Source organism: Paramacrobiotus metropolitanus, unplaced genomic scaffold, assembly GCF_019649055.1.
Source record: "Paramacrobiotus metropolitanus isolate TYO unplaced genomic scaffold, Prichtersi_v1.0 Parri_scaffold0000006, whole genome shotgun sequence".
NCBI classification, from domain to species: Eukaryota; Metazoa; Tardigrada; class Eutardigrada; order Parachela; family Macrobiotidae; genus Paramacrobiotus; species Paramacrobiotus metropolitanus.
In genome coordinates this window covers 1,770,820-1,797,001 of record NW_026570226.1, presented here as the reverse complement: position 1 = coordinate 1,797,001, position 26,182 = coordinate 1,770,820, and the positions used below count along the sequence as shown (strand labels likewise).

General features: G+C 41.5%; 5 protein-coding genes across 7 annotated transcripts; 1 reads left to right on the top strand and 4 right to left on the bottom strand.

Moving 5' to 3' along the window:
- Positions 1 to 347: 347 nt before the first annotated feature.
- On the bottom strand, positions 348 to 3,735 carry LOC129581627 (beta-alanine transporter-like). Its single transcript, XM_055472820.1, has 4 exons — positions 3,203 to 3,735; positions 2,588 to 3,083; positions 1,076 to 1,830; positions 348 to 858 (listed from the first exon to the last, which is right to left on the bottom strand). The coding sequence occupies exons 1-4, from the start codon at positions 3,353 to 3,355 to the stop codon at positions 511 to 513; spliced, it is 1,752 nt and encodes a 583-aa protein (XP_055328795.1). The 5' UTR covers positions 3,356 to 3,735; the 3' UTR covers positions 348 to 510.
- Positions 3,736 to 3,953: 218 nt separating this feature from the next.
- Positions 3,954 to 7,299, bottom strand: LOC129581626 (beta-alanine transporter-like). Its single transcript, XM_055472819.1, has 4 exons — positions 6,885 to 7,299; positions 6,087 to 6,583; positions 4,924 to 5,678; positions 3,954 to 4,661 (listed from the first exon to the last, which is right to left on the bottom strand). Exons 1-4 carry the CDS (start codon positions 6,999 to 7,001, stop codon positions 4,201 to 4,203), a joined length of 1,830 nt encoding a protein of 609 aa, XP_055328794.1. The 5' UTR covers positions 7,002 to 7,299; the 3' UTR covers positions 3,954 to 4,200.
- A 171-nt stretch (positions 7,300 to 7,470) lies between these two features.
- LOC129581665 (POU domain, class 6, transcription factor 2-like) lies at positions 7,471 to 19,403 on the bottom strand. Of its 3 annotated transcripts, none has more exons than XM_055472870.1 (12): positions 19,292 to 19,403; positions 18,229 to 18,353; positions 18,050 to 18,144; positions 16,689 to 16,918; positions 16,077 to 16,354; positions 11,303 to 11,418; positions 10,654 to 10,805; positions 10,369 to 10,587; positions 9,767 to 10,139; positions 9,038 to 9,371; positions 8,478 to 8,698; positions 7,471 to 8,126 (listed from the first exon to the last, which is right to left on the bottom strand). In XM_055472870.1, exons 5-12 carry the CDS (start codon positions 16,136 to 16,138, stop codon positions 8,002 to 8,004), a joined length of 1,602 nt encoding a protein of 533 aa, XP_055328845.1. In that variant the 5' UTR covers positions 16,139 to 16,354; positions 16,689 to 16,918; positions 18,050 to 18,144; positions 18,229 to 18,353; positions 19,292 to 19,403; the 3' UTR covers positions 7,471 to 8,001. The 3 variants fall into 3 exon arrangements, with proteins under 3 accessions (XP_055328845.1, XP_055328846.1, XP_055328843.1); XM_055472871.1 differs by having other exon boundaries at positions 16,077 to 16,224; XM_055472868.1 differs by lacking the exons at positions 16,689 to 16,918; positions 18,050 to 18,144; positions 18,229 to 18,353; positions 19,292 to 19,403 and having other exon boundaries at positions 16,077 to 16,615.
- LOC129581666 (tRNA N(3)-methylcytidine methyltransferase METTL6-like) lies at positions 19,396 to 21,332 on the top strand. The gene is made up of 6 exons (XM_055472872.1): positions 19,396 to 19,621; positions 19,732 to 19,928; positions 20,033 to 20,361; positions 20,437 to 20,604; positions 20,830 to 20,971; positions 21,056 to 21,332. The coding sequence occupies exons 2-6, from the start codon at positions 19,733 to 19,735 to the stop codon at positions 21,199 to 21,201; spliced, it is 981 nt and encodes a 326-aa protein (XP_055328847.1). The 5' UTR covers positions 19,396 to 19,621; position 19,732; the 3' UTR covers positions 21,202 to 21,332.
- Positions 21,333 to 21,475: 143 nt separating this feature from the next.
- LOC129581667 (uncharacterized) lies at positions 21,476 to 22,678 on the bottom strand. Its single transcript, XM_055472873.1, has one exon. It carries the CDS (start codon positions 22,156 to 22,158, stop codon positions 21,703 to 21,705), a length of 456 nt encoding a protein of 151 aa, XP_055328848.1. The 5' UTR covers positions 22,159 to 22,678; the 3' UTR covers positions 21,476 to 21,702.
- Between the last annotated feature and the right edge of the window lie 3,504 nt (positions 22,679 to 26,182).

Below are 26,182 nucleotides of genomic sequence, written 5' to 3'. Positions count from 1 at the left end.
CATATCGAAACACCTATAACCCGCATTTTTACATCTAAACGTTTGTTATCAGAACATTAGTCATATAGATATCCTTGCAGCTACACATTTCCTGGACAGGTAAAAATTATCAAAACATAATCATGAAGTTGTTTTTTTCTTATTAATGTTGATGTAATCGCTGCTTTAGCACCACATGTACATCGGTCCACAATAAGTAACCACATGGACGTACGGGGTACAATTTCTCATGCAGCCCATGGCGTTCTTACGGTGTTGACTGGAAACCTGTTGAATGCAGACTTACCATAAAAGTGTAAAAACAAAATTAGGATCCTTATGGTTAGTTTATGATCGAGACACCAGAACCAAATTTTTTAATAATTCATTTTATTATTATCTTATTGCAAAAACAAAACGGAATCAGCAAAACAAAAGACGACTTATAATATATTTACATGCATGCATAGTGCATAGTTTTAAATTGAAACTATTGAATTGTCAGCTATCGTTAGGGAGCATTAACTTTATTTAGGAAAAGCCATTTGTCAGCTCAACATGTTCGCTGGCAACGACAGCCTGATGCCGCTCGGACGTTCGTTTGGGCTTCGGCACATAGAACCGGAAAATATCCTTACACCCCATATCTTTTCCAAACCGCTCACCGTCTTCCAGTGTCTGTGGTAGATCTTCATTGGCTGTCTCTGGTAGGAACAATGCAATAAATGCCGCTGAGAAACAACAGCATCCATATACCACGAGCGGCAAGATCAGATAACTGTGCCCGAGCTGGACAACAAACGGAGTGACGCAACCGGCTAATGATGATACTGCGCTAGTTATGGAATGACCTTCACCACGGATAACAGTTGGGAAGATCTGCAAATAACCAAATTAATTACCAAGTTAATTTATATTGCTAATGGTCAACATGCCATAAATGGTTTATAATTTTGATACAAGCTTCGCCTTCTTAATATAAACCTTACAAAAATTTATTAATGTTATGCATTTATTTCTTTTTTTCTTCCAAACCAGCGTGCGTACAAAATTTTAGGTAAATTATAGCTAGACATTGCAATTCCCGAATCCGTACCTCATCTTCCATTAATTCTCCCACTAAATACGTGAACGTTATGCAGAATTTGGCTACTAAGGAAAGAGACAGAATCAAGGTAAACGACCCGCCGGGAACTGCCGCCGTTATTAAACCAACGAGTGACCCCAGCAGCATCCCCAAAAACAACGACATTCTTCGTCCGATACGATCGCAGATGAATTCCGCAAACAGATATGGTGGCAGCTCAATAACACTGGCCAGGAAAAAATTCAAATGTGGATTCATGCCGAATCCCGGTGCGTAATAATTCAATCCCATGAATACGCCCTTATTACAAAAATTGACGAAGACCAGAATGGCCGTCTTTTTCCTCATATTAGGAAATTTGAACAGATCCAGAATAGTGTGGTTTTTTGTGGATTCTTCTGGTGTTATTTTTTGCAGGACGACGGACAGGTTAGTATCCAGTTCCGCATCCAACTTCTTTCCATTGACTTTGGCCACTTCACGCAGATACACTTCCAACTGATCATAACGGCCGTGGGCCAGTAGCCATCGTGGAGATTCAGGAAAAAAGAAATACAGTATTACAAATATCACGGCAAGGGGGATGGAAGAATACATTCCCAGTTCTCTCCAGGATCGTACAAAATATGCCAGTAAACCGAGTAGCAATACACCGCAAGTGTAAGCCGTGGAACACAAGACCGCTATCAATGCACGAGCGCGCGGTCCACTAATCTCCACACACATCAACATCGGAAGCGAGTAGCTGGCAGAAGTGGTCATGCCTAAAATTGAAAAAAATTTTAAAAAATTCCACACATTCTTCCAGCACAGTTAATTTTATAACGTAACTTTAAAAAAAATCAAATCAGCCAGTGCTCTACCAGTACGTACCGATACGTACGGTACTAAGTTGCGTTTAATTTTGAACAGTTACAAATCTTCATGTTTGTTGCAGCTATACCATATTATACGCACTTTTCTGATTGAAAAGTTTTGAATAATTTTCTTTTTGTCAGTGACAATAGGCTAGATTGTTAGGTACATTTACTGCATGGTTAACGGGTCCCTACACAACATTGATTGGGGAAAAAATCATTAAATTTTGCTTCCTGACCTTTCGTGACAGTTTACTCTTGCAGTAAAGGTTTTCTGGAAAGTTGGAACCAGCATTTATTTAGTATTAATAAGGCGAGTTTCATGGTGCACGTGTTTAATTAATTAACAGCACTAGTAAATCTTCTGCAATTATCCACGAAAACTGTTTGTGATCCAAAAATTCCACGTGCGCTGCTACATATTATCGGAAAGACTCCCGATAACCTTATCAGTCGTTGTCGTTGCCGTTGCCGTTGCCGGTAGCCGTAGTCACTCAGAACAGACGTGACCTTACAACGACATTCAGCGAAAATTCGCGCTATCAGTTCGTTGCACAGCATAAACAACGCCAACAACCGGCACCCACACAAAAGCCACAATGCAAGCGCACACGCGTACAACATTGACCTTTGCCCACTGGAATTCCCGGCGCAGAATTCTTACCTACACAGAATCGGAATACACAGTACCACACATAATTAGGAGCAAACGGGGTGGCAATGGAGAACACCGACTGGAAACTGACACAGGCAAAAAACCCAAAGCGTCTCCCGAAACGATCAGCCAACAGTCCCCAAAATAACGGTCCAAATAAACCGCCCAGTGTGAAATATGTAAACGATGCGGCAGCGTACAGGCTTTTGTCGCACACCAAATCGAATTCGGTGACAATGGTATTTTCGTATACCGAATGGTCATACTCGTATCCGTAGCGGCAGGAAGCCTGTGCATTTTTTGTACTGCTTTTATTGTTGGCAGATTCCATGATACTTTGATAATCAGTTGAAGAATAATTCGCGTTAAACATTGTGCATTTGCTGTACGTCAGCACTCCTCCGCGTAAATCTCGAGGCAGGAGATTTGTGACAGACTCTTTGTCAGTAACGTTTTCCATGGGGAGCTGGCACCAGTGGTCGGCTGGTGTTGCTGCCATAAACACCTGTAAGTAATTTTTTAAAACATTTATCGCAGACAATAATATAATTTTTGTTACCATCTGAATCTCTGATGCTGCTACTGATTCAGCAATTTAAAAAGCAAATTTGCAGAAGTTCTTACAGCATTTAGAACCAAAACTCCATCTGGCAGTAATGCTGGTAAAAATACCAGAAATATGAGTAGTTTCTGATATTTTCCAAAGGATCCAACTTCCTCCAGTATGTCATCAAAATCCACAATGCCATAGTTCGATTTTTTGCCAAAAGCTGTCATTTTCCAAGCGAATTCACGGGCATGCGTAATGAGATTTCAATTACCGTACCGGCGAAAACCAACAGAAAACTAATTTCCAACCACAAATTCAAAACCAAACGCATATCTTCCTAGCTAATTCACAATCATGCAACAGTGCTCGCTGCTGTGCATTTTCTTGTGCATTAGGTACAAATTGACTTCCGGTGAAAAGGTATCAGTCGTAGATTATTTTTAATTTAGGATACTTTAGCTGCAGTGTTTCGTTTGCCAAATTAATTAATAAGACTACAAACAAATAGTGGAGCGAAATACTTGTACTGTAATGCATACGATATACTGTATCTATTCGCCCACTAACCGTGCATCAGGGTAAGAGTAAGGGCAGAATCAACGGCATAAGAGCAACAACTAATTGTAAGTAATCTACAGGTGACTTATCTTTTCGTTTTTGTATGCAGTTGCATAGTACAGCAATTTGTACCCAGTGGCAAACATGTAAAATGGGTAGCAAACAGGCTAACTTTTGCATAGCGGACGGAATATAATGTGTAGGAATGATTAGTATTTCGTAGCCTAATAGGCACTGGCAGAAGATAATATAATTAGTACTATGTATCGCTTACGCTATCAGTTCTGCAAAGTGACTGGGGCTAAGAAATTCATTAATACAAGAAAACTACATCTTGTAGTATCGTTCAAAGGTCAGGAGTACGATTATTTATTATTAATCAGCTGTTGCGCGTAAAGAGAACAAGCATAATGCAGTTATCGTTTGCGGAATACGTTTACTTGTTTAAAAATGCAGTGTTATAGAGACCATGCATAAAAGTACTCGGAAAAAATTACGGCTGAATTATAGGGAACTAAACTTTAATGTCTGCAATCACATCCGGAATATCATCGCTGTCGAGCCGGCGCCCATGCACCATAACTTTGCCTTCTGCTAAATCTACATCGAGAACCATACTGGTCCGCACATTGAGACCGGTTTTGGGAATTTGCAGCGGGTTTGTTTCCTCTGCTTCAAGAGCTGCCATGTTGCGCCGTTTGGACGGTATCTTGAAGGAAAATACTTCCGCCCATCGCATGTTCTTGCCCATTAATTCACCGTCTTCCAACGTCTGCGGGAGATCCATGTTGACGGTTTCCGGTAGAAACAAACAGAAAAATGCCGCTATCAGACAAATAGCTCCGAACAAAATCAGAGGCAACACCATGTACTGGTAGCCCAGAAAGACCATAAAGGGCACTCCGAGCGTGAAAAAATTGGAAGTAAATGCGGTCACCGAGTGGCCTTCTCCTCGCACAACCGTAGGGAAAAGTTCTGAAATCACAACACTTTTATTGAAAATTTTTGCATTTGTACTGACATAAAAATTGTTTATATGATGAAAAAAGTTTAAAATATAACGTTTGGTTGAAGAAGCGCGCATGGAAGTATATATGCAGCATTCAGGGTAACAGATATGACACATGAAAAACATTAATTTCGCACACGCAGTTTTTAAATACTGTTATGTATTTTATAAATACCTTATACGTACACAAAATAAGAAATCCCGATTTTGTTATTGTGTAAAACTTACCGTCTTCCAGCAGCTCGGACAGGACAAAAGCTATGCTGATGGAAAATTTGCAGGCAAATACCAGCCCCATCAAAATACCAGTGGACGTAACCGGCACTCCAGCGGCGGCGATGCCCACCGCTCCGGAAAACACCATACAGACCACCAAAGTGAACCTCCGGCCTAACCGATCGGCCATAATGGTAGTGAATAAATATCCAGGCATTTCCGCCAAACCCGATAGAAAGTAATTCCAATGGGGATTCTCATTAATAGACGGTCCATACAAGGTCAACCCGATGTACACACCCAGGTTGGTCGTATTGGCAAAGATCAGAATCAGGGTCTTTTTACACATATTCGGTGTGCGAAAGAGATCCCAGGTGGTGTATCGCCGATCACCACGCTCATCCGCCGCGCGGGCATCTTCATCAATACGACGTAGAATCTCCGGTAGCCGTTTATCGAAGCCGGGTTCCAGTGGCCGCTTATTGACCCGGGCGATCTTCCGGAAGAACTGTGCTACTTCATCGTAGCGGCGCTGGCTGAGCAGCCAGCGTGGAGATTCCGGCATAACCCAGTAGAAACCGATGAAAATAATTAGAGGAAGCGAGGACACCAGTGCAAAGGGTTTCCAGGATGGTAAGAAATATGAAACACCACCAATGAGCAGAATACTGAGGGTGTAGTATACGGAGACGATCACCGACATCAAAGCACGTGGGGCCGGTCCAATTAATTCCATGGCGATCATCATTGGAATCGTGAAGGACCATCTGGAAACAATAAGACATTCCACTATAATAAACTGATCGAGAAAGCGCATTACATACGATAGTTCGAGCTCCCAAGTCTAAAGATTGTAGATTTGGGAGTTCGAACATTTAATATAATGTAATATAACGATATAACGTATCCCGGTACATAGGCATGATTGCCTCATCGGGTTTTAAAACGCCATGTTCGTGGTCAGAAATATAAAAACGATTTTTAAAATAGTTATGCATCGGAGCTTATTTATTTAGATGCTCTATATTGACCAAGCTAAAATAACAATGGCTTGCGTTGAAGAGCTAGTAATGTATAAGCTAGGACATTTAATAGCGTTCAGTTATACTCAAAGCAACTGCGCAAATTGTTTAACGGCCCTTTCGCTAACATCTGCCTAACAAATCTTTTTTTACCCAATGCCGCCTCCAACAATAAACCGGAACACACAGAACCACGCATAATTAGGCGAAAACGGTGTGGCGATGGATGCCAACATCATCATGCCAAAGGTCAAGAAGTAGGATATCTTCCTTCCATAATGATCCGCCACATAACCCAGCAAGAACATAGCCAATAAGCCTCCCGCTCCATTGATCGTGTAGGCGTAGGTCACATACAGTTCCTTATCGCACACCAAATCCCACTCCGTCACAATGGTCGACTCCCAATCGGTGCGATCGTATTCCCAGCCGTTGGTGCACGGGATGGTCGTGGCATTGGACAATATGCCGGGTAACTGCAGCAGCAGGGTCGGGTCCGTATAATTAACATTATACATTTGACATTTGTCATTGGGTGTACGAGAGTCCGGATCGGTGCTGTTGGGTAACAGGCGGAAGATCTCTTCTTGGGTCAGATTCTCGACGGGTAATCGGCACCAGTAATTCCGAGGCATTCCGGACATAAGTAACTACACGTCAAATAATATATGAAAAAGTTGGTATAATTAATTTTATTAAATTAATTTACGGCCTGATAGCGTCTCCCTTTCATCCATATGCATGCCCATAATATTAGCAAACCTTACCTTAAGGTTTAGTAGTATTGTAGTATTATGGCATGCCTTATGCATTTTAGGAACAATGTAAATGCATTTGATATGTACCCTACTGTAGTAAATGGCATAAAAAGATATAATAGCCTGGCAAAGGTGCTGCAACAATGGTATTAGACATGCCTGCGTTTATGACAGCCATTTTTGATGCAGTTACCTGATTAAAAGCAAAAAACCCACATGGTAAGGTTGCTGGAAAAAGAACCAAATACAGGATGAGTTTCTGGTATTTCCCAAAGGATCCAACTTTTTCTAAAATATCGTCGAAATCCATTATATGTTTCGCTGACCGATTACCCAGGTATCGTACTTTATAACCGACAAAATCAACAGCTAATGTACAAGCATAAATAAAAACAATCCAACTTCCTTCTGGTATTTGCGCAGTACGCTCATCATGCGCTTCATAGAAATTTGGGCAAATACAGAATTTTTTCCGCAAAAATTCTACCGACGATTTTGATTTACTTCATTTGCATTAGTAGCACAGAGCACCAGCAGTTTATTCAGGATTTTGCTCTTCACAGCAGGTACAGGAGTTTTTCACACAGCATGCTGGCTTACTTTTGGAAAACTCCATGGCAGAATTGACAGCCGTGCCGCTAATAGGCTTAATTGGTTAGCCGATAAGATTACCGGCAAAGTTTTCAGATAAACCATACTCATAGTCAAAACATGATACTTGGCTGCCTGTAAAGTTATTCTTCTACATTGATTAACACGATAATGATATCAATTTAAACTTAACCAACCGGCTTTATTACCACCTCTCCAATTATCGAACGAAAAAAGCACAAATTGACATCATCAAAGACAACAACATGCAAAAAAATGTCAAACACACATAAACACACCACCGCCACGCTTTTGTGTATTTTATCTAATTAACAGTGAGATCATAAAGACTACAATCAAAAATCTTTGGTCAAAATGAGTGTGTGTACAGCGTGTGCCATCCATCCAACAACAGCCGCACCGTGTGTCTTCTTGAAAACGGAAATGAGGATGTGCCAGGGAATGGGCTTACGCGGTGTGTTTCCCGCGGAATGTCTTTTATAATGTCTCCAAAATACAAATAACCGGAACTGCGCTTTGTATGTCAGTCAATACTGATAGAGCACTGAACAAGATTATATTTGGGAGAGATTTCTGTGTTTTGTCAACCACAACAACCACAAAAAATAAAAGCCAACAAAAAATCTGTTTCCTCTAAACTGCAGTAACAAATAGGGAATATAGTTTTTTGTGTACAAAAAAGAAACGGTTGTACGGAATTAATTTGTGGAGTTTTTGATTTTCTTAATGGTATTTTTCAAGGCCTGACGTTTGTTGCAAAACCAGACGCGCACCACCTCGCGGTCGTAATTGAGCTCATCGGCTAATGACGTCACTTCTGCACCTGCAATTAGCAAACATGAAAAGGTCAAAATGGTACATACATACGCCTAAACCACCGCAAAATGATCAACACTATTAAGGAGTCATATAAACACATCGTAAAATCAATAATAAATGCAAAATTATAACTGAAAATTCATTCTTCCCAACTCTCGGCAAAACGCTTGTGGATTATTTTACTCTTGTTAATTTTACTATTTTTATGGCATTCGAGAATCGTACTATGCATTATGCTTGTGCAGCACGCTTTGTCGCTGATAATTTTCATGCTCTTTTCAGTTTTTTTCTGTTATTCTACGATTACAAATACCACAATGTACAATATTTGACATATATATATAATGTAATGTACCTGAAGGATGAGTATTCTTTTCAAAATGTGCATTAAGGACTTCCAGCGCTTGTGGAGTAAAACTCGTTCTTCTTTTCCGTTTTTTGTTAGGTTCACATCCAACAAATTCGGCCAGATTCTGCCCACCATTCTCATATCGCTCCTCGGCTTCCTTCATCCATCGTTCCAGTACCGGCTTGATTTTCTGCGCACTACGTGGTGTAATATCCAGTTTCTCAAACCTGAAATACAAAAAGATTTTCTGGTGAATATTATTTGCATTAACATTCAGCAAACAGGATGCAGAAATTGTTAAAAAGGTATCGCGGATACCGAATTGCATCAGTGCAATATATATCCCTCAGCCCTTTTTCATTGACAGTACTCTACCCAGGTAATGGATAACGAATGTCCGAAACTTTCAGGAACTCGCTAACAGAACTGGGTTTTGTTCTTAAACGCAATTAAATATACAGAGTAAAATTTCGTTCCCATTTTTATTTTTTATTAGATGTCATTTTACGAATGATTTTCTATAAAGCATAAGTATTCTTAAGACATCGCCATTTCAGTAGCCTTACCGGCAAATGGCGCTCTGACTGTACGAAGGCCCCTCCGTGGCGCTGAGAGCTTGGCCGACTTGCGTCTGCGTCAAGCCCAACGATAACCGGCGCATTTTGAAACGCTTAGCGAATTCACGAATCTCCTCCAGATCTATCCCATCGACAATATTGCTGGTAGCCGAGCGAGCTGTACAAATAACTGACTTCTCCAGCCGATGATGGCGGGCACTGTTGGCAGCGGGTGAGGTTGAGGTGGGTGCGCTCGAGGGGGAAGACGCGGATGTCGGAGGCGAGACCGACTTTTTTGGATTCAGATTAAAGGAAGATTTATTAGAGTGTGCGTAACCAGAGCCTGCAACAAAAAAACGATCCATAAACGGCTCATACTCTCCAAACAAAATACTCTCTCTTTGCCACGGAAAACAAACCACATCAGAAAATGTCTGCTAAAAGCTCAAACCTTGACATAATTCATAAAAAAAGAATTTCCAACATCAAATCAATTTTATAATATGAGAAAAACGTTTTTGCGAAAACAAGGTAAGTCTGCCATTATAGTCCAACAAAAATTCGATCATGTACAGATCTGCATACTTATATGTACACGAAATCAGTGAAACGAAATATTCGTACAATTCCTCCTTTATTTCTCACGAATTGTGCTTGATCCCCAAAATATACGCGTAAAATACTTTCGGAAATTAAAGCGACATTTCATTTCTTCCGTTATTTCAAATGCGAGCATACTTTTGGTGCTCCGGATGACACCGGGCGTATTGGTCAACTGTGCAATAGTAGGCCCACGATCCAAACGATCCCTCTCCTCCTTGTCGTCCAGTCCGTTTTCGGAATTGGCCGACTCATCATCCTCCTCATCCGTATCCTCCGTCTTCATTATATGGGGCATAACAATACTTTTTTGTCCTACATCACCGGTACTGCCCACCGAAGATTTCCCAGCGCGTCGAATAACCGACGACTGATTCATCATTCCACTCTGTGCTAGCTGATTTTGGGCGGCGGCGAACAGCTGATTATTTAACGCGGCAGCCAAAACCTGGTTCCCGGATAGGCCGCTGTTAAGGAGCTGATGAATTTGCAGTTGATTCATTAATGACACCTACAATGACAAATTTGAAACATATCATTAACAAACTTCTATTTAAGTGCTCTATTTTAAATTTTTTTACATTTACTTTCTATGCCTGTTTTGCAGTACAAGTACATGAAGTGTATAAAAATGAAGGTGAAAACTTATTACTTTTTACCCCCAAAGTCCCAATGATATATGTAACTAATGTCTTTTAATTATTTAGGAAGCAATAAAGAAAAATTATCAGAAAGCATACCCCAGCCGGTGTATTTTGGGGATTGTTGCCGGCCTGTAGTCCCGCTAAGGCCGAGGTCAGCAGCTGGTTGTTGTTGGCCATACCGGAGCCCGGCATGGACAACATGGGCTGGGATGTGTTGGCCGACGCCTGCAGAAACTGCTGCGCCTGCTGGAGTCCTAAGGCTTGATTAGCCAGCAGGAAATTAGCCGCTGCCGAGGTGCGCGGTAGTACATTTGACTGCAATACAACAAACCGGATTATTTAACCTTATGTATTACCGCTTAGGTATTCCGACCACCTTACATGCGCTTGGTTGGCGTTCTGTGCAGCATTACCCAGGGCGGACGTCAGGGACCAGTTATGCAGATTCAGCAAGCTGGGTAGTATTTGCTGTACACTGGGCAATTTGCCGGTATCCGTCGATGTGCTGGAGACTGGCGAGGGCGAACCACTTTCTAAATTAAAAAACCCGCATGTATATATATATATATATATATATGCTTTCACACCTAAATATTCTTGCAGTTCGGCCAAGAAAAAAAATATTGTTCATAATAACGTTAATTTCCAGGTACTGTTTACAATTTTGGTGCCTGCCTGCGCATTACTAAATTATTCACTCATAATTATTTATAGTTTTCAAGCATGGAGTCCATAAGTGTTGAATTAATTAAATTTTAGCCATTATGCCGATTCGTCTGCTGTATATGCCCGAATGTACGCGCATTAAAAATCCAGCATAGGATACACAATAGATACACGCGGAAACCGCACTGGCGGTTGTAATGTACAGTATAATGTTGCAAGTGTTTTTGATTCCACGAAAAGTGATCGCCGTTATATACTCACCTGGCCTGTGCGAAGACGCAGCCATAGTATAGCGTTATTGATTTTCCATTCGAAAATCTTGTGCCTAATTGCAATTACGATAACAATCTAATGTAAGCCTTACCGGGACTGCCGGATTGTTGGGCTTCCATCGTTTGCGCATGGGAGCGATGGTCAGAATACTTCACGTGTTTGACTTCCTTCAGCGACTCTTCTGCTTCTTTCTCCATCCACATGCACCTGCCGATCAACACAAAAAACCGATCATGTTATTACGCCTCATCAACACACGACTGGCGACGCCGTTTCAATCAGACCCATTACACTAAATACTTTGGCCGGAGAATGGAACATATATAAATCACGATGGGAAGCGCACACGCCGGCGGAAAGCCGACCCAACAACGGATCGATTACAATTAAGAAATCTTTCGTCCAAACCTCAGAGTCAAAGATTGAAACTTTTGTTCGCCCTATGTGATCCATTTAAAGTCCGATTGCTTTAACGGATCAATATTTAACAAAAATTCTTGTTCCGGCACACGGGCTGGCTTAAACACATTCCGAGGATTGTACACGTTAGAAGAAAAGTGTCAATGCTTTTATGCAACATTTGAACAAACAGTGTTAAGAGTTTTTTTATTCGGAAATAGTAATTTATCTACATGCATCCAGTTTCACGCGTTCGTGGTAGGGATACTCGGTGCGAATGACAGATCATATTCCAGGTCAAACTGTAACTGTCACTCATAGTTTTTGGGTTGACGTACAAGGATAGAAAAATTATCACCGTTAAAATATCAACGATTATAAATGCATATATGTTTGCTTTACTATCTCATTTCCAACGCATTGTGCTAATTATTTCGCGGCCATGCATGATAAGTAAAGCCACGTCAATATTTGCCGAAACTTAAATTCGCAAAACCTTTACCGACGCAGTATCACCAACGGCAGCTAAACATGAAAGGTCACAGTATGATATCTTTGAACTGCGCCAGAAAGTACCGCTACTGTACAAAACAACAGCTCGGGTAATTCATGTCCAGAAAAAGAACCGCATGATAGATGTGCGATAAAAATCGATAAAATCCGTGATTGTGGACACAAGCAGGGCGAAATGAGTAAAGGAATTACGATATAAACCAGGCCATCCATTCTGCAGCTGATACCGAATTCATAATTTATCCCCTATAAAATCGCTACCCCCTTTGCATAGTCCCAAGGAGGCATGCCGGTGCCAGCTGCTGGCATCTACAGGAGATTAATGCGCCCAGATTACTTTATCTTTACATAGCTTTCTGTAAAAGAATTAAATAAGAATGACGTGAACTGGATCAAACATAAGAAAGTAAGGTAAACTGCCAGATACCGTTTCCCCACTAGATCAATCCGCAATAATAAAGATTAAAGAGTATCTCGACTCTACCGTACAGTCGTACACTGATACCGATGTACTTGTACATTCTGTGTTACTTTATAACCCAAACTATTTTCTTCGCACAAATTTCGCGAAGTACTTAATTTAATCCCATAACATTCTCGGAATACCACTGACCAATGTAAATCAGATTTTTTGGTCGCCCACGTTTCATAACCTTCGAACCCGACGTAAATAAGGTCACCATAATAATTATAGAGAACGGTTTAAGAAAAAATTCTGATGCCATACATTTTTTATAACCGCAGTGACATTCTTCGTTTCAGTCTGTATTTAGGCGTTTCAATACAAAAGACGTGCTTTCACTGTGATTCTGTAGGTTTTCTTTCAGGCTGTTAGGAAAATAATGCATTCCCTGAATGCGGCAAGCAAAGGCAAAAGCATTATCCACTGTCACGAAAAACTGCCCAAGTGTGCGTTCTGCAGACGCCGGGGATCCGCTGGAGCATTATACAAATTTATGACGCGAACCAGTATTAACTGGGGGCGCGCATAAAATGAGATCTGGAAATGGCATATATATGATGACGCTGGAGACGTAATCAGGAAATAGAGGACGATGCTATGGAGCTGAACAAAAACACTGCTGCGCACCACCACCACAACCGGGAGACGGCAGTGTACTCGTATAAGCAGTATGTGTATATGTGTGCCTTTAGGAGCATGTTGTGATCTCATTTCCCAGCATTTTCTTTTCTCTCCTTGAATCAGCAGCAGTCTCAACAACGTCGTTCCCCTTTTATATATCTAGTGGCGCAACGCAGAGCAGATTGTCAAAGAAGGCAACGGCATGAGCATTCATGATCATGGACCAGTAGTTTGAATAATGATGCATTTTAAGCAGTCGTTGGGACTTTGATTTACTATGATTATGGCAGCAATGACATTACGAGCCAAATCCTTAAGAAGGATACAGCGCCCGTATATGCGCCCAGTGCTGGTCCCGCAACGACGACGTACACGCTCGGATCGATAATGTTAAAATTGGGCAGGAAAATGGGAAAAGATCAGATTCAAATGATGGCTGATGTGCATTACTTTAAAAGCAAAGTCTTGTCCTCAATCCGTGCAGCCCGCAAACCTTGCGTTGATCTCACCCAACCACCACATAATCACAAAAACCAAATAACCGCTCATACATATCGCGGTGCAGCAGCTTGCCCCAAAAATCATCGCCTAGTACACACGACCGTACAGGATAAAAACCATTTCGAAAAACTTTCAAAGCCGCCACTGTCCTTACGGCTAACTAACGCAAAGACTCTAGCCATAAATCTATAGAAACGAAAGGTTACTATTTCTGCTGTAAACCAACTTCATCATAAGACGGACTAGATTCTTTTAAAACATAAAAATCTAAACAATTAAAATTTTGAATTGGGGTGCCAAATACTTAAAAACTATATATGCCGACCACTTTATTTGCTGTTGTGATGTTGTACACATGACCTTCGATATTAAGTATGACCTCGTGATCATATCCTAAATCAGTGATATTTATAGAGAAAGGTGCCCTTGAGCCCCGCAGTAATTAATATATCACCGCCTAAAAGAGCCACCGAAACGATGGCGAAGAAAACTGAAGAAATGCATTAAGCAGAAAGTCGATTCGCTACAAAACGCCACAAGATCGGAACATTTTATCCTTAACCATGTAATTACATGAAAAAAGCAATTAGCACAATTTAATATCATCTCATGCTCAGCCAATAATCCCGCTTTAATAACCCAATCAGTTCAGTTAGTTAGCTGGTCTACATAGGCCACGAGCTTATTACACGTTGCATGCATATATATAAACAGCAAACATTGCATCCATAATTATCTGGACGAATATTCCAATGACTATCCCCCATGTATGAAAGTTAGGGGACACTGCACATGCCGTCAAATATCCTATGAATATTGATTAGAATTCAAGACATGTGATGGAATGTTGCATGATACATATAGTAATACACGGGCCTGCGATGATGAGTATTCACCGGGCAATGCATCATTTAATCGAGAGCAACATTTTATTACATGTTTATTTTTTGCTCGGGTTAAAATGGATTAGGCAGTTTTTATTATACCTGTTGTCGGGCAGCCTCTTGTGTCCAGAAACTGTTCAATTTTTTTCCTCTTTCCCTAAACTGCCACAGAGTACGTGACACCGGCGTGCGCACTACGCATACACAAAAGACTAAACGGGTAAAACGGGCCCCGGATTAACTCATGCGCATATACCGGGATAATCGATGGCATATACAATATTACACTACACACACAACTTTCGATCGCCGTTGGTAAACTGTATAGTGTCATGTGTAGTAAAACCGGGTCCACCAGAGAGTATCCCAACCATCAATTTACATTTCTTACTTGTGCATGAGCATAAAGTTTCGGATATTACATATTTAACTAGTATGCAGAATATTGTCTTGACAGTGTGTACGGGGCAGCCGCGCCGCGTAGTGTAAACGCCGGATCGATAGGATGAAACAGTTTATGTAAAAACACATACGAGCAAATCGCTGCCGAAACAGGAGCACTTCTACAACCACATGCCTTACATATTCTCGGCACCATCGTTTCCCATCGCAGCAAAATGAGGTCACTCCTTGCTGTTGGGAAATGTATGGTCCCGTGAATAAAAGAAAATAGCATAAAATTAAAGGCCTATACGAGCCATTTCAGTCGCATGTGCCCAGCCTACGCTGTACTGCGGCAGGGCACACATGCTAATGGGAAGATTTTCCTTATACGTACTGTGTAATTGGCAAATCCTTTCTCACAATCTTTCAACCTAATTTCTTGTTCAAGTGCTTCAGGACAACATTAAAAAACAAAGGCACCCAAAAATTTGCGGACTGGATTTCATGCCTTTTGTGTGACCATTCAGATAAAATAATATGTTTAAACAATCGTACCAACTGTTAAAAACAGCATCCATTATTGCCAACGATGATTTGTTAATTTTATACTGCATTGTAAATTTAATTTGATTTTCTCGTTCCAGCGTAAAAAGCCTGAAAACTTTGTACACGAGTACACCTGGTACAAAATCAATGCTAAATCATGAACATTTTCATTACATTATTTTGATTTACATATAATTAATTATTTGCATAAACAGAGAGGATTAAGCCAGCAAAAAACTCCCCGAGTATTTTTAGCAAACCCTGTAATCGGGAAGGTCTGCCGGAGTAACAGATCGAGCTAACCAGCAGCAGGCACTTCATCCTAAAGTTAACCGTAACAGCAAACATATACGAGAACAATTTCTCAACTCCACAACCTTATTCATGCCACACTCAACATTTTTAAAAACTACCGAAACAATAATAAAATTATGATAATGTATGGGTAGACGTAAATCCGACACAATATCAAAATATCTCGACGTGACCCGAACGGGTATTGCGCAAGCGCCCCCAAAAGTAAGTGCTACTTCCCGGCACAATCGTCAGCTTACCGTTGATCAGCGAGGACTCCACGTAATAGGCCAGGTTTCCCGATATTCTCTCCTTCACACATACATATACACCGTCACACACTTCTTCTCTGTCACTCGTCTCTCTCTCCCGTGTTGTTTCCCGTCGTCGTTCCTCTTTCCGTCCACGCTGCGCGCGCACACACAGAGCCCAGTCAGTGATTTTTCCCGCTTGGTTTTCTCACATGACGAGCGCTGCGTGTGTATATGTGTGCGAGTGTGCCACACACATAAATAAACAGGGGGTACAGCCCAAACTACTAAGCACAATATATGCAAGCGCAGGAATCCCGTTAGCATATATTGCAGCCAGGTTCCCTTGCGATTCCCAATAGAAAATGGGCGGCAAATGCAGGAATGTACAGTGAATGTATACCGGGTATGTACTGGCACCACTCCATGCCGATATATATATTAGACTCCTATTTATCCCATTCTTTCGCGCATCAAGCTACGATAGCGCCAAAGCCCTGCTGATTGGTCTTCCCACAATTCGCCAGTAGTATTACGGCTTGCGCAATTTCCTCCGTACCGTATAATGTGTGTGTGTACGTTTATGTGTGTATGCTTATGTAGGATGCTACTTGTACATACATTGGTGCCGGGTTGCCCGCTGCCTGATCAGGGATTCAAGGAAGCGGGATGTGTTTGTAGAACATATGGGCGCAAATTCTATTCGGATATTCAACCCGATTTCTCCAATATTACGCGCATGGCCTTCTCTCTCTCTCGCTGTGCTCTGTGTGTGACCGATCCCTTCTCGTGACATTACCGGCAAATTCCTCACAAAGAACTACCGGCCGCGGATGTGCGGCTAATTTTCCCTAGAAAATAAATGAGCAATATTTTATAAGAAACCTCATGTTTACCAAATGTAGGAATTATTTTATAATAAGCAGTACAATGCGGGGATAAAAAATTGATTAATGATTTAAGCTGACGCGGAATTGCGCACGCATCGCCAACCTGCGCGCAGTTGGCGTTATTGAATTTATAAGCCAAAAGCACTTAATTATTATGCTGATCACCGTAACACAAAGCCTCTTCCACTGCCCAGGTCCACCGATTTCGCTTTACAAATACCCGCGGGACTTTCAATAACGTCAAGTTTACAATTATTATATTTTATTAATTACTACAGAGTAACCGGTTTCGCGGTATTGTTAACACAACAAAACCATGTAGCAGCTAACTGATGAGCAATTTCTTAACAGTGACTTGCCTGCAATTAAGACGACATCACGCAAATTTATCCATCGCCGTCATTAACCAATCAAGGAATACGCAGACAACTTATAACTTCTTCGACGGCTCGTACGCTCATTTCCTCATAAAAAACTTTCTGCCTAAATGATTTCAGCCGGCACTTAACACTTTACCGGTCGCGCTTTAGATAACCGCAGCCTATCGGTCAAAATTTCTCGAAATTTTCCATGTTTCCATGATTTCAACAATTAATAATTAGTATATATTATGGTTTATTACCACAAACCAGAATACGAAGATGCAACATCGTCGCAGTCGGGCGTTTTCGTGACATATATCTTGTGGAACAGCTTTACGACATATTGTGTTGGGTTCAATATTTTGAGCTCGTTATCCCTCTGATCAGATTACCCTCCTCAACAAGTCACAGGTAGAGATGCCCGGAAGACCTGAACGAAAGGTCATTCATGGGTAGCTCTTGTATACTGTTACTATGGCCATACAATTCACATACCGTATGGTATATTACGTGTTTAGAGAAAGAGATCTGAATGAAGTACCGATTTTCGTAGTTTATTGATTACGTGATAGCATTCTGTGTGTGCATCTCAGCTGTGCCGATCGTTTTTCACACACACGCATACACACTCACACACCACACACACCTAATAAACTCAGCCGCGCATTGCTCCCTAAAAGCGGAAATGTGTAGGTTTCTAATTAATCGATACACCCAGCGTAGTACTCACGTTTACGTGATCCGCTCCTGTGGAGCAGCATCATTTTTCGTGTTTAACACCTGAGCAGCTGGCCAAACCATCCGATACCGTAAATGCGCAGAGTTCTGTGAATGCCGTGCGTTTGGAAAATTACTTTGAAGCCAGTGTGTATGTACGGTAGATGCATAAAGTTATACGTAATACCTTACATCAAAACCGGAATTTTTGTGGAAAGTTACAGTCCGATCGATGACATATAATCAGCTCATCCGTCCGCTGCGCACGAATGTCGCTAAGACCGTGAAAGATGAGAAGATCGCATTTCTCCGGTGATCTACGAAATTAAAAACTGTTGTCTTCTTTATTATTTCATTAAGCAAAACACAAAGATCGTGTGAATATGTATGGGACCATAATCTAGTAATTAACACAGGCAATTTTATGTATTCGACCTATGGCAGAATGACGTAAACTCGAACTTAATAATAAAGAAAACATATAGATATGTGTAGATAAATGTATGCCGACATTCACAATTGTTAAAGCGACCTACACTCTTCAATGGACTGAATACTCATTTTCGTAAAGCGGTAAAGGCACAAGCACTTCCAAAGCAGTTTCTCATTAGAAAAATTTGAACTCAAAGCGCAAGCGAATCTGATGAAAACAAACTACGTACTTTGACACAAAAATTTTATCGTAAAAAACCCATCAAGAATTTTGAGACATTAGAAATAAAATAACAATGCGGCAATCCTGCACAGCGAATTTAACGATCAACCATGATAATACGAGGTATTACGACTGCGGTCGCATGCATGATGTCGGTACTGCAGTTCCAGTTTACGCTGTTGAGTCGTCGACGTTTTCTTAGATAAAATGCAATAAGTACTAGCTAAAACTGCATTTCCAACTGATTGTCAGTATTAAAAAATCAGAAAAATTTCGGGGCAATGACTGCATACACGCACGGATGATACACCTCAACTAAAAGTGCCCCTTTAAACGTCCGGGCCGAAAAGTTCGAACGGCCATTTACTTTAAAGCAGATTTAAATTTAAGTACAGTACTAGTAAATACTTTGTATGTGGCACCAGGCCTAACTTGGGACTACCTTCAAGCGAAAAACATGAATAATTCGCTCTTCCTAAAACTTTCGGGCATTGGTGATATTCGCATTGCTAAATTATTATTACAACATAAAACATGCGTATACACCACAAATAAGTAATTTTTCTGCCGCTTTGTTCACATAGGACAACAATAACATACGGGTTTGAGGAAGGCGGACGTTCATGTTCCGTTCGCCTCGCCATGGCGGCCATCCATACTGCATCAGCAGATCAAAATTCATTTCATCAGCCCGACACTCGACAGTCACTGAAAAGCTGAAAATTTTCCCATTCATAAAATTAAAATCAACCCAAAGTAAACCAGCTCTAATTTTTTTAACTGATTTTACTCAAAGACATTTAAAAGTTTCGAATTTCACGAAATACGAAGTAGAAAGATTCGCGCCGTATATTACAGTAAATAATTTATTTTTACGGTTGTTTATCTGGATTCATTTCGCAGATCGGGTGCTAGTCTGCTACAAACAAGGTACAACAGTATGTCGCTGTGAGCAATTAGCGTCTGTTTCGTGTGTGAATTTGATATTTGATCCGAGATGCCACAGAACAAAGTTCTGTATACATTATGCCTGATTGCAGAATGCCTAGTTCGGAGACCAAAGCGATATCAGCAGGCCCGAGTGGTGATACCGCCCAGACCAGCACCACCACCGAAGAGAAGAAGCCAGCATGTAAAGCATGCTGTGCGTGCCCCGAAACCAAGAAGGTTCGCGATGCGTGCATCGTGGAGAACGGCGAGGAGAACTGTCAGCACCTGATTGAAGCCCACAAAGAATGTATGCGCTCGCAGGGTTTCAAAGTCTGAAGTGGAAATCCTGAACGTTTGATGTTCTATACCGTGAAACTGTCTCCTAGTTGAAGTCCAATGTTTGTATCTTAGCTCTACCGCGTGATTTGTCGCCCGAAGATTTCCTTCAGTTGGCCAAACACGATTCCCGACCCGTAACCGCCTTCAAGCGCACCCAGTTGGAGAATGATTCACGGAAAAACTGGGATAAATTCTACAAACGGAATGGTGATAAATTTTTCAAGAACCGTCATTGGACCACGCGTGAGTTCGAAGAGTTGGCCAATCTGAGCCAGACTGGTGTTCGTGTCTTGGAGGTGGGCTGCGGTGTCGGGGATCTCGTGTTGCCGCTGATTGAAGCGAATCCTTCGGTGTTTGCGTATGCGTGTGATTTCTCTGCGAATGCTATTGATGTATTACGTGTAAGTACAGAGAATATCTACCGATTAAAGCTGGCGAAGATTATTTCGGTTTTTGTTTGGTTTGTGTATTTGTAGAAAAATGACAATTATCAGCTAGGACGCATCCATGCGTTCGTAGCGGACATTGTTCAAGATGATCTCAGGGCGGAAATCCCCGAACCGGTTGATATTGTTACAATGGTTTTTGTTCTGTCGGCCATAAATCCACAGAAGATGGCGCAAGCTCTCAGTATAGTTCGAAGGGTACGAAATAGCGGCCAGCGCCGTTCCAAACAAATTTACGCTATCGTAAAAAACTCAAGATGGACTGAAGTTGTCACTTGTCAGTAATTAAATTTTCCCCAGTTTTTTCATTCGTATCGATCTGTGTAGCCCATATCATTATCAGATTTGTTGTCGATAAGTTCAGTAGCTTGTTGGTTGTGCTTCCTGAGCTACCTAAAAGAATATTCATGCGACGGATTATAGGTCCTACGATCCGGCGGTGTCATTTTATTCCGTGATTACGGGATTTATGATCACGCTATGATTCGTTTTGCTCCTGGCCAGAAACTGAACGACCGGTTTTATTTTCGTCACGACGGAACATACAGCTATTTCTTTTCCCTCGGTGAGAGTAACCGAGAAATTAATTAATTTTAAATAAAATTATGCTGTGTCATAACACTTTGAACTGATGCTGTTGTTGTTGCAGAAGAAACGCGAAGGTTATTTGAAGAAGCTGGATTTGAAGCCATATCATGCGATTACGTATTCCGCGAGACCTCAAATAAGAAAGAAGACATCTGCGTACCTAGGATTTTTGTCCAGGGAAAATTTAGGCTAAATAAAAATTCATAAAAAACCTCGAAAGCTTTCTGTACCAGCATAAAAACTGCAGTTTTAATACTAAGTTTTTTCCCCTCGTGAACTGATTCTGGATATAGTGTTTTCTTTGCATACATGGAACGGGAAGATGATAAAGCTATGTATCACCTTAAAACATAAGTCAAAAATTGGTACCTCGTACCGATCGAAAAATTACCAAAAAATGCGAGCCGAAGTGGCGCAATATGTACTAGTAACAAATATTAATGACACTCTTCAGTAGAAAATTGAACCGCAACAAATCGAGGCACACTGTTTTTCAGTTTTATCGTGTATATTTACATAATTGCTATTTGATGGATATATCAGCAAGAACAAACAATGAAGAAATTAAGAAAAGTGTAAACCAGTATAACGAAATACGGTCAAGCCGACGCGGAGAAATCTTACTTCAGAAAACGGCGCACCATCGTCCGAAACAACACGCTTCAGGACCGCTTTCCATTAAACAAATCTTTTTCTCCAGCATATCCATCACAGAGTGAAAGTGTCGCCCGAGCGCAGAGCATCGAAGAGGAACTTTTCCACTACACTGATCACATCCACCTCCGGCGGACTATCCACGGTGTATGACACAAACACTTGGGCTCCCAGTTTCTTTGACAATTTCATGGCCAGCCTCCGGCTCTCATCGTTCATTCCAATGGAATCCGCGGGACGTCGGTCGAGAATGCTGCTGGCTAGTGGCGGTGCTTCGAAAGGGTTCGGCAACGCTACCGTCAGATTGTCCAAGCATTTTCGCTGGTCGCCGATCCAGAGAAAGCAGGACTGCTTTAACTTCACCAATTGGATGTAGATGGTCAACTGCCCCACTGCGCATTCATATAATTTGGTCTGCAAACGTGATCCGGAATGTTTCCCCTTGTGCTGTGCGCACTCTTCGCTGGACTCCACAGACAGCGAAACTGCATCTTGACCGCCAACAGACATGGTGACTACAGAATATGCTTGACTGTCTTAATGCAAAACTCCTTCACAGTCAACACTCAACATCCGAAATCGGTCAAATGAATAGCAGGCAGCGCCAGGCAAGTCAGAACCAACCCTTCCAGAAAATAGCTAACAATTTTATGCAAAATTAGCGATATTAGAAGCAACATGTAAACAGAAGGGAAAAAGTAAAACGTACGGTAATACAACTCTACAATCTACATACATGTACAAGTACTGGGTAACTGGCGTCACGAAGCTCAAATCAAGTGTCGACAAGGGGACTACTGCAAAATGTCCTGCAATCTGCAGACTGCTCACTGCAGCATCCCAGACATCCAAGTTAGTAATATCCAACATACGAAACAGACGGCGGAAACGGAGTAGCGATTAATTTACTGTAAGTCTGTAATCAACAGTTTTTCATTAACAATTTACCATTAATAACGTACATAGTAGTGCAATACAGTAATAGCAACACAGAACATAAAATTAATGAAAAGGACAAAGACAGAAAAGTGCTTGGAAAATTAAAAGGCGGGTAAAGGAGGGTAAAAACTGTGCAACACTGCTCGGCTCGACAGTCGACAGATATGTAAATGTAAGGGAATCCAGGCAGGCGAATACTAGTACGTAGTAACATAATGCTTTTACTTAGCAAAAGCATGCTAGTAAATTTACACCTAAACATCATATGTAAAAGGCTCCTGCTTGTAGCTGACGTCAGCAGCAAGTCGAGGCTGCGCGCACGGAAATTTACAAATCGACTCACGACTGTTTCGTACACGTACTGTTGACTTGTCAATTTTCTGAAAGCTGAGTAATTCCAGTCCATTTCTTTCGCAAACCTTTTGTAAATGGAACTGATGTTGCCAATATCATATTATTGGCAACAGACCTGAACTCGCAATGATATACTTTCTTGCACATTTATATACAGCTTTTGATATTAATAATTGGTTTAATTTCAAAGATGGTATTTGCTTACATTTTCACTAAACCGTCATTGTAAATCAGTAAAAAACCGCATCATTTTCTTCACTCTTAGCAAGCAAAATAATATAGTCAGGCTATTAAACCGAGCAAAAGCACAACCCATTCTGTCAGCTCATCATAGATTTAGAAAGCTCAAAGTACAGTACTTTTAACTACTTTGTAATATAAAACCAGCCTATTTCTTATTAATTTGGGAACGTTGAAGACGCAGTTCTCATATTGCGTTTTATTGCAATCATTAGGGTATATTCCAAATGCTACATCTTTAACAGAGGACAATTGTTGCATTTTACATGAGCGTTCCGCTACTTCCGCACATCTTATGCCATAGTGAACGACACAGTTGACCCCGCAGTTAACTGCATAGTTTACTCCACAGTTATTTCTATAGTAAACCACACAGTACTGTAGATTCCACAGTAGAATATCCATAATACATGTGACTGTGAAACTGAGTGTGAATACAGAATAGTGATAACTACAATCCCTAATTGGCTAACTTTTACTATTTATGGGAAAACTGTAAATTAGTACTATGCTGTGAAATCGAATTAAATAATTTTAACTTACCAGGGGTTCGCCTCTCAGAAAAATTTGGTGTTTTGTCTGAAGGAATTGTAGGTCTATATTACACTTAAAATATTTGCAGCGGCAGTGGTCCAATGGGGGTGGATAAGCATGTATTTTATGGTCTAAAGTATTGTATGCATCGTAATGGTACGGCAATGCCTTATTCTTACTGTTTACACGATACAGTGATAAACGTTTTTTTTTAGCATTGTGTTACAGGTTATTTCTTCAAGTACACTCTTGTTCCTTCAGTATTATTTTATTTTCTGAATCACTGCTCTGACAATATAAAATATTCTCAAAGATTCTCACCACTTATCGGGTGTGCTGAACCACGCCCGCGCTAAAAATACACAATACGCGATGCATTCTTTAAAAATTTCAGATTGTCACAGCAGGAATGCAGAAAATGAAATCAAATGAAGGAACAAGACATCAGACTACAGTGATAACCTGCAACTCATTGCTCGAAGAACAAAATTTACAGTATAAAGTGTGAACAGTACTGGGGTTAGGACCTTTAATAAGTATCACAATGCTAGTACAAAACTGAGTACCAAAGCAGAATATAATCTATAATAAAAACACTTCTTCGATGCTATCCTGTTCGGGGATTGTACCCATCACGCATATCGCGTTTCCCCGTTGCATTTGAATAGATAGCCGCTGCCTAAAAAACTCTTTTGCGCGTTTTTGGCCGGTAGCAGTTGCAATTCCGTTTCCTATCTTCTGGACGAGCGTTTTAGTTCCATTTCCCCAGGGTCCGTAGATTTCAAATGCTGCTGCCATGAAATTGTACCTTGGTTGCAGCCAGCCGTGTTTTGTCAGCTTTCCTCGCTCCGCGTGCTCGGCCGCAGCCCCGAAGTTCACCAGGGTCCGATCAATATACGAAACCGCTAGTGTGTCTACGCAAGTCACATCGATAGCCAGTGGCTTTCCGCGCTCCCAGGGTACGAGCGTGATCACGTCCGGCCTTTGCGATCTTTCACAGAGAGACCTTTTGGTTCCATTCTGGCTGGGAAACCTGCGGTTTTCAGGCCGCGGGTGAACTCTCCGCTGAGGCCATCATGTCTTGGCAATCTGCCGGCTGACCGTTTACAACGGAGCCCGTGCCGCCCCAGATCATCCACTAGTCCACCACAAACACACACGTGAGGGGTGACGATTGGAGCTCCCAAGCGTAGCGCTACGCTTATGCGAAAAGTGTTGTTTTCCAGCAAATTTCCGAGACATGCTGCGGGTAACGCATGAATCCATACACCAGATTCGGGGACAGATACCGCCTTTAGATGAGCGATTTTCTCCTTTGTGGCCCGCAATTCGGTTAGCCTTGCATAAGTGCTCAGCGTTGTGGGTGTGTCCCAGGCTTTTTGAACATGTCATAACGCTTCGGACGGAAGTTCACCAGTGTCGGTCAATAGTTTCCAGGCGCGCGTGGCGGCAGACAAATCGGTAGCCGTTAGCGTCGGGCGCAGCCTTGAAGTCAGCGGAAACAACGAGGAAGCCGATGCCAAGTAGGCAGAGGGAGCTAGCTTCTCGGTGCGTCTGACTCCCAAGCCGCCGAAGCGAACGGGGAGAGATGCCTGGAGCCACGTAGGATGATCCATCCGCACGTTGGTGATCATTTCCACTGCATCGCGGAACACCTGGTCGAGCCTGTACAGTTCCTGCGGAAACATCTAGGCGAGAAAGGTGCGCAAGATATGCACGATTTTTGGCACTCCTAAGCAATTTTTCAGCAGAAACAACGCTTGATGTTTAGGAATCAACTGCAAACGGCTGCACATTACCCCGAGCTGACTGATTTTCTCGTTAACAATCGGTACGACTGCTGGTGGTAACAAAGGGGATCCGAGCAGACAAAGCTTATCTGCTGTTAGCACTGTAATTCCAGGAAACAAAGTAGTGAAGTTTTCGATGACCCATAATCGCTGTACTTCAGTACCACCACAGAGAAAAAGTTCACAGTTCGCAATGTTGACGGAAAGGCCAATCCGTAGGGCTTCCGTGATAAGCAGCTGGAAATTGCGTAGTACACTTGAAGAGTACTAGTACTACCTAATATCTCACTATGGGAATTGTTAATTACATTACGTTGCCTACGTATATTAACATACAGTACCTTTTATCGTTAAATTCGCGCTTGACCACGCCCACTGGACAATTGCAGGTGAAAATATTTTTAAAGTATACCCTAGGCCTACTCTCCCTTCAGACAAAAAATCAAATTTTTCTGAGAGACTAACCTCTGACCGGACCCTGGTTAGTGAAAGCGCTCTTAATTTTAATTGCCATGCAAGGCACAAGGGCAAAGTATTAAGTAGATGCAATAAATATAAAAATTAATAAAGAAAGTAGGTACGACTACACGACAGTCGACGGTTAAATATTCGGTTATAATATTAAATAATATGCTTCTCAATACCTGAATGCCGGTCGAGTACTTGCTATATACTAC

Coding starts and splice junctions, on each gene's coding strand:
- LOC129581627 (XM_055472820.1), bottom strand. CDS start 3,355: ATGACAGCTTTTGGCAAAAAATCGAACTATGGCATTGTGGATTTTGAT. Junction 3,084..3,202: donor GAGTTTTGGTTCTAAATGCT/GTAAGAACTTCT, acceptor AATTACTTACAG/GTGTTTATGGCAGCAACACC. Junction 859..1,075: donor GAGAATTAATGGAAGATGAG/GTACGGATTCGG, acceptor GGTTATTTGCAG/ATCTTCCCAACTGTTATCCG.
- LOC129581626 (XM_055472819.1), bottom strand. CDS start 7,001: ATGGATTTCGACGATATTTTAGAAAAAGTTGGATCCTTTGGGAAATAC. Junction 6,584..6,884: donor GGTTTTTTGCTTTTAATCAG/GTAACTGCATCA, acceptor TTTGACGTGTAG/TTACTTATGTCCGGAATGCC. Junction 5,679..6,086: donor ATTGTTGGAGGCGGCATTGG/GTAAAAAAAGAT, acceptor TATTGTTTCCAG/ATGGTCCTTCACGATTCCAA.
- LOC129581665 (XM_055472870.1), bottom strand. CDS start 16,138: ATGTGTGAAGGAGAGAATATCGGGAAACCTGGCCTATTACGTGGAGTC. Junction 10,588..10,653: donor AGAACGCCAACCAAGCGCAT/GTAAGGTGGTCG, acceptor GTTGTATTGCAG/TCAAATGTACTACCGCGCAC. Junction 8,127..8,477: donor AAAGAATACTCATCCTTCAG/GTACATTACATT, acceptor TGCTAATTGCAG/GTGCAGAAGTGACGTCATTA.
- LOC129581666 (XM_055472872.1), top strand. CDS start 19,733: ATGCCTAGTTCGGAGACCAAAGCGATATCAGCAGGCCCGAGTGGTGAT. Junction 20,362..20,436: donor ATGCTATTGATGTATTACGT/GTAAGTACAGAG, acceptor GTGTATTTGTAG/AAAAATGACAATTATCAGCT. Junction 20,605..20,829: donor CTCTCAGTATAGTTCGAAGG/GTACGAAATAGC, acceptor GACGGATTATAG/GTCCTACGATCCGGCGGTGT.
- LOC129581667 (XM_055472873.1), bottom strand. CDS start 22,158: ATGTCTGTTGGCGGTCAAGATGCAGTTTCGCTGTCTGTGGAGTCCAGC.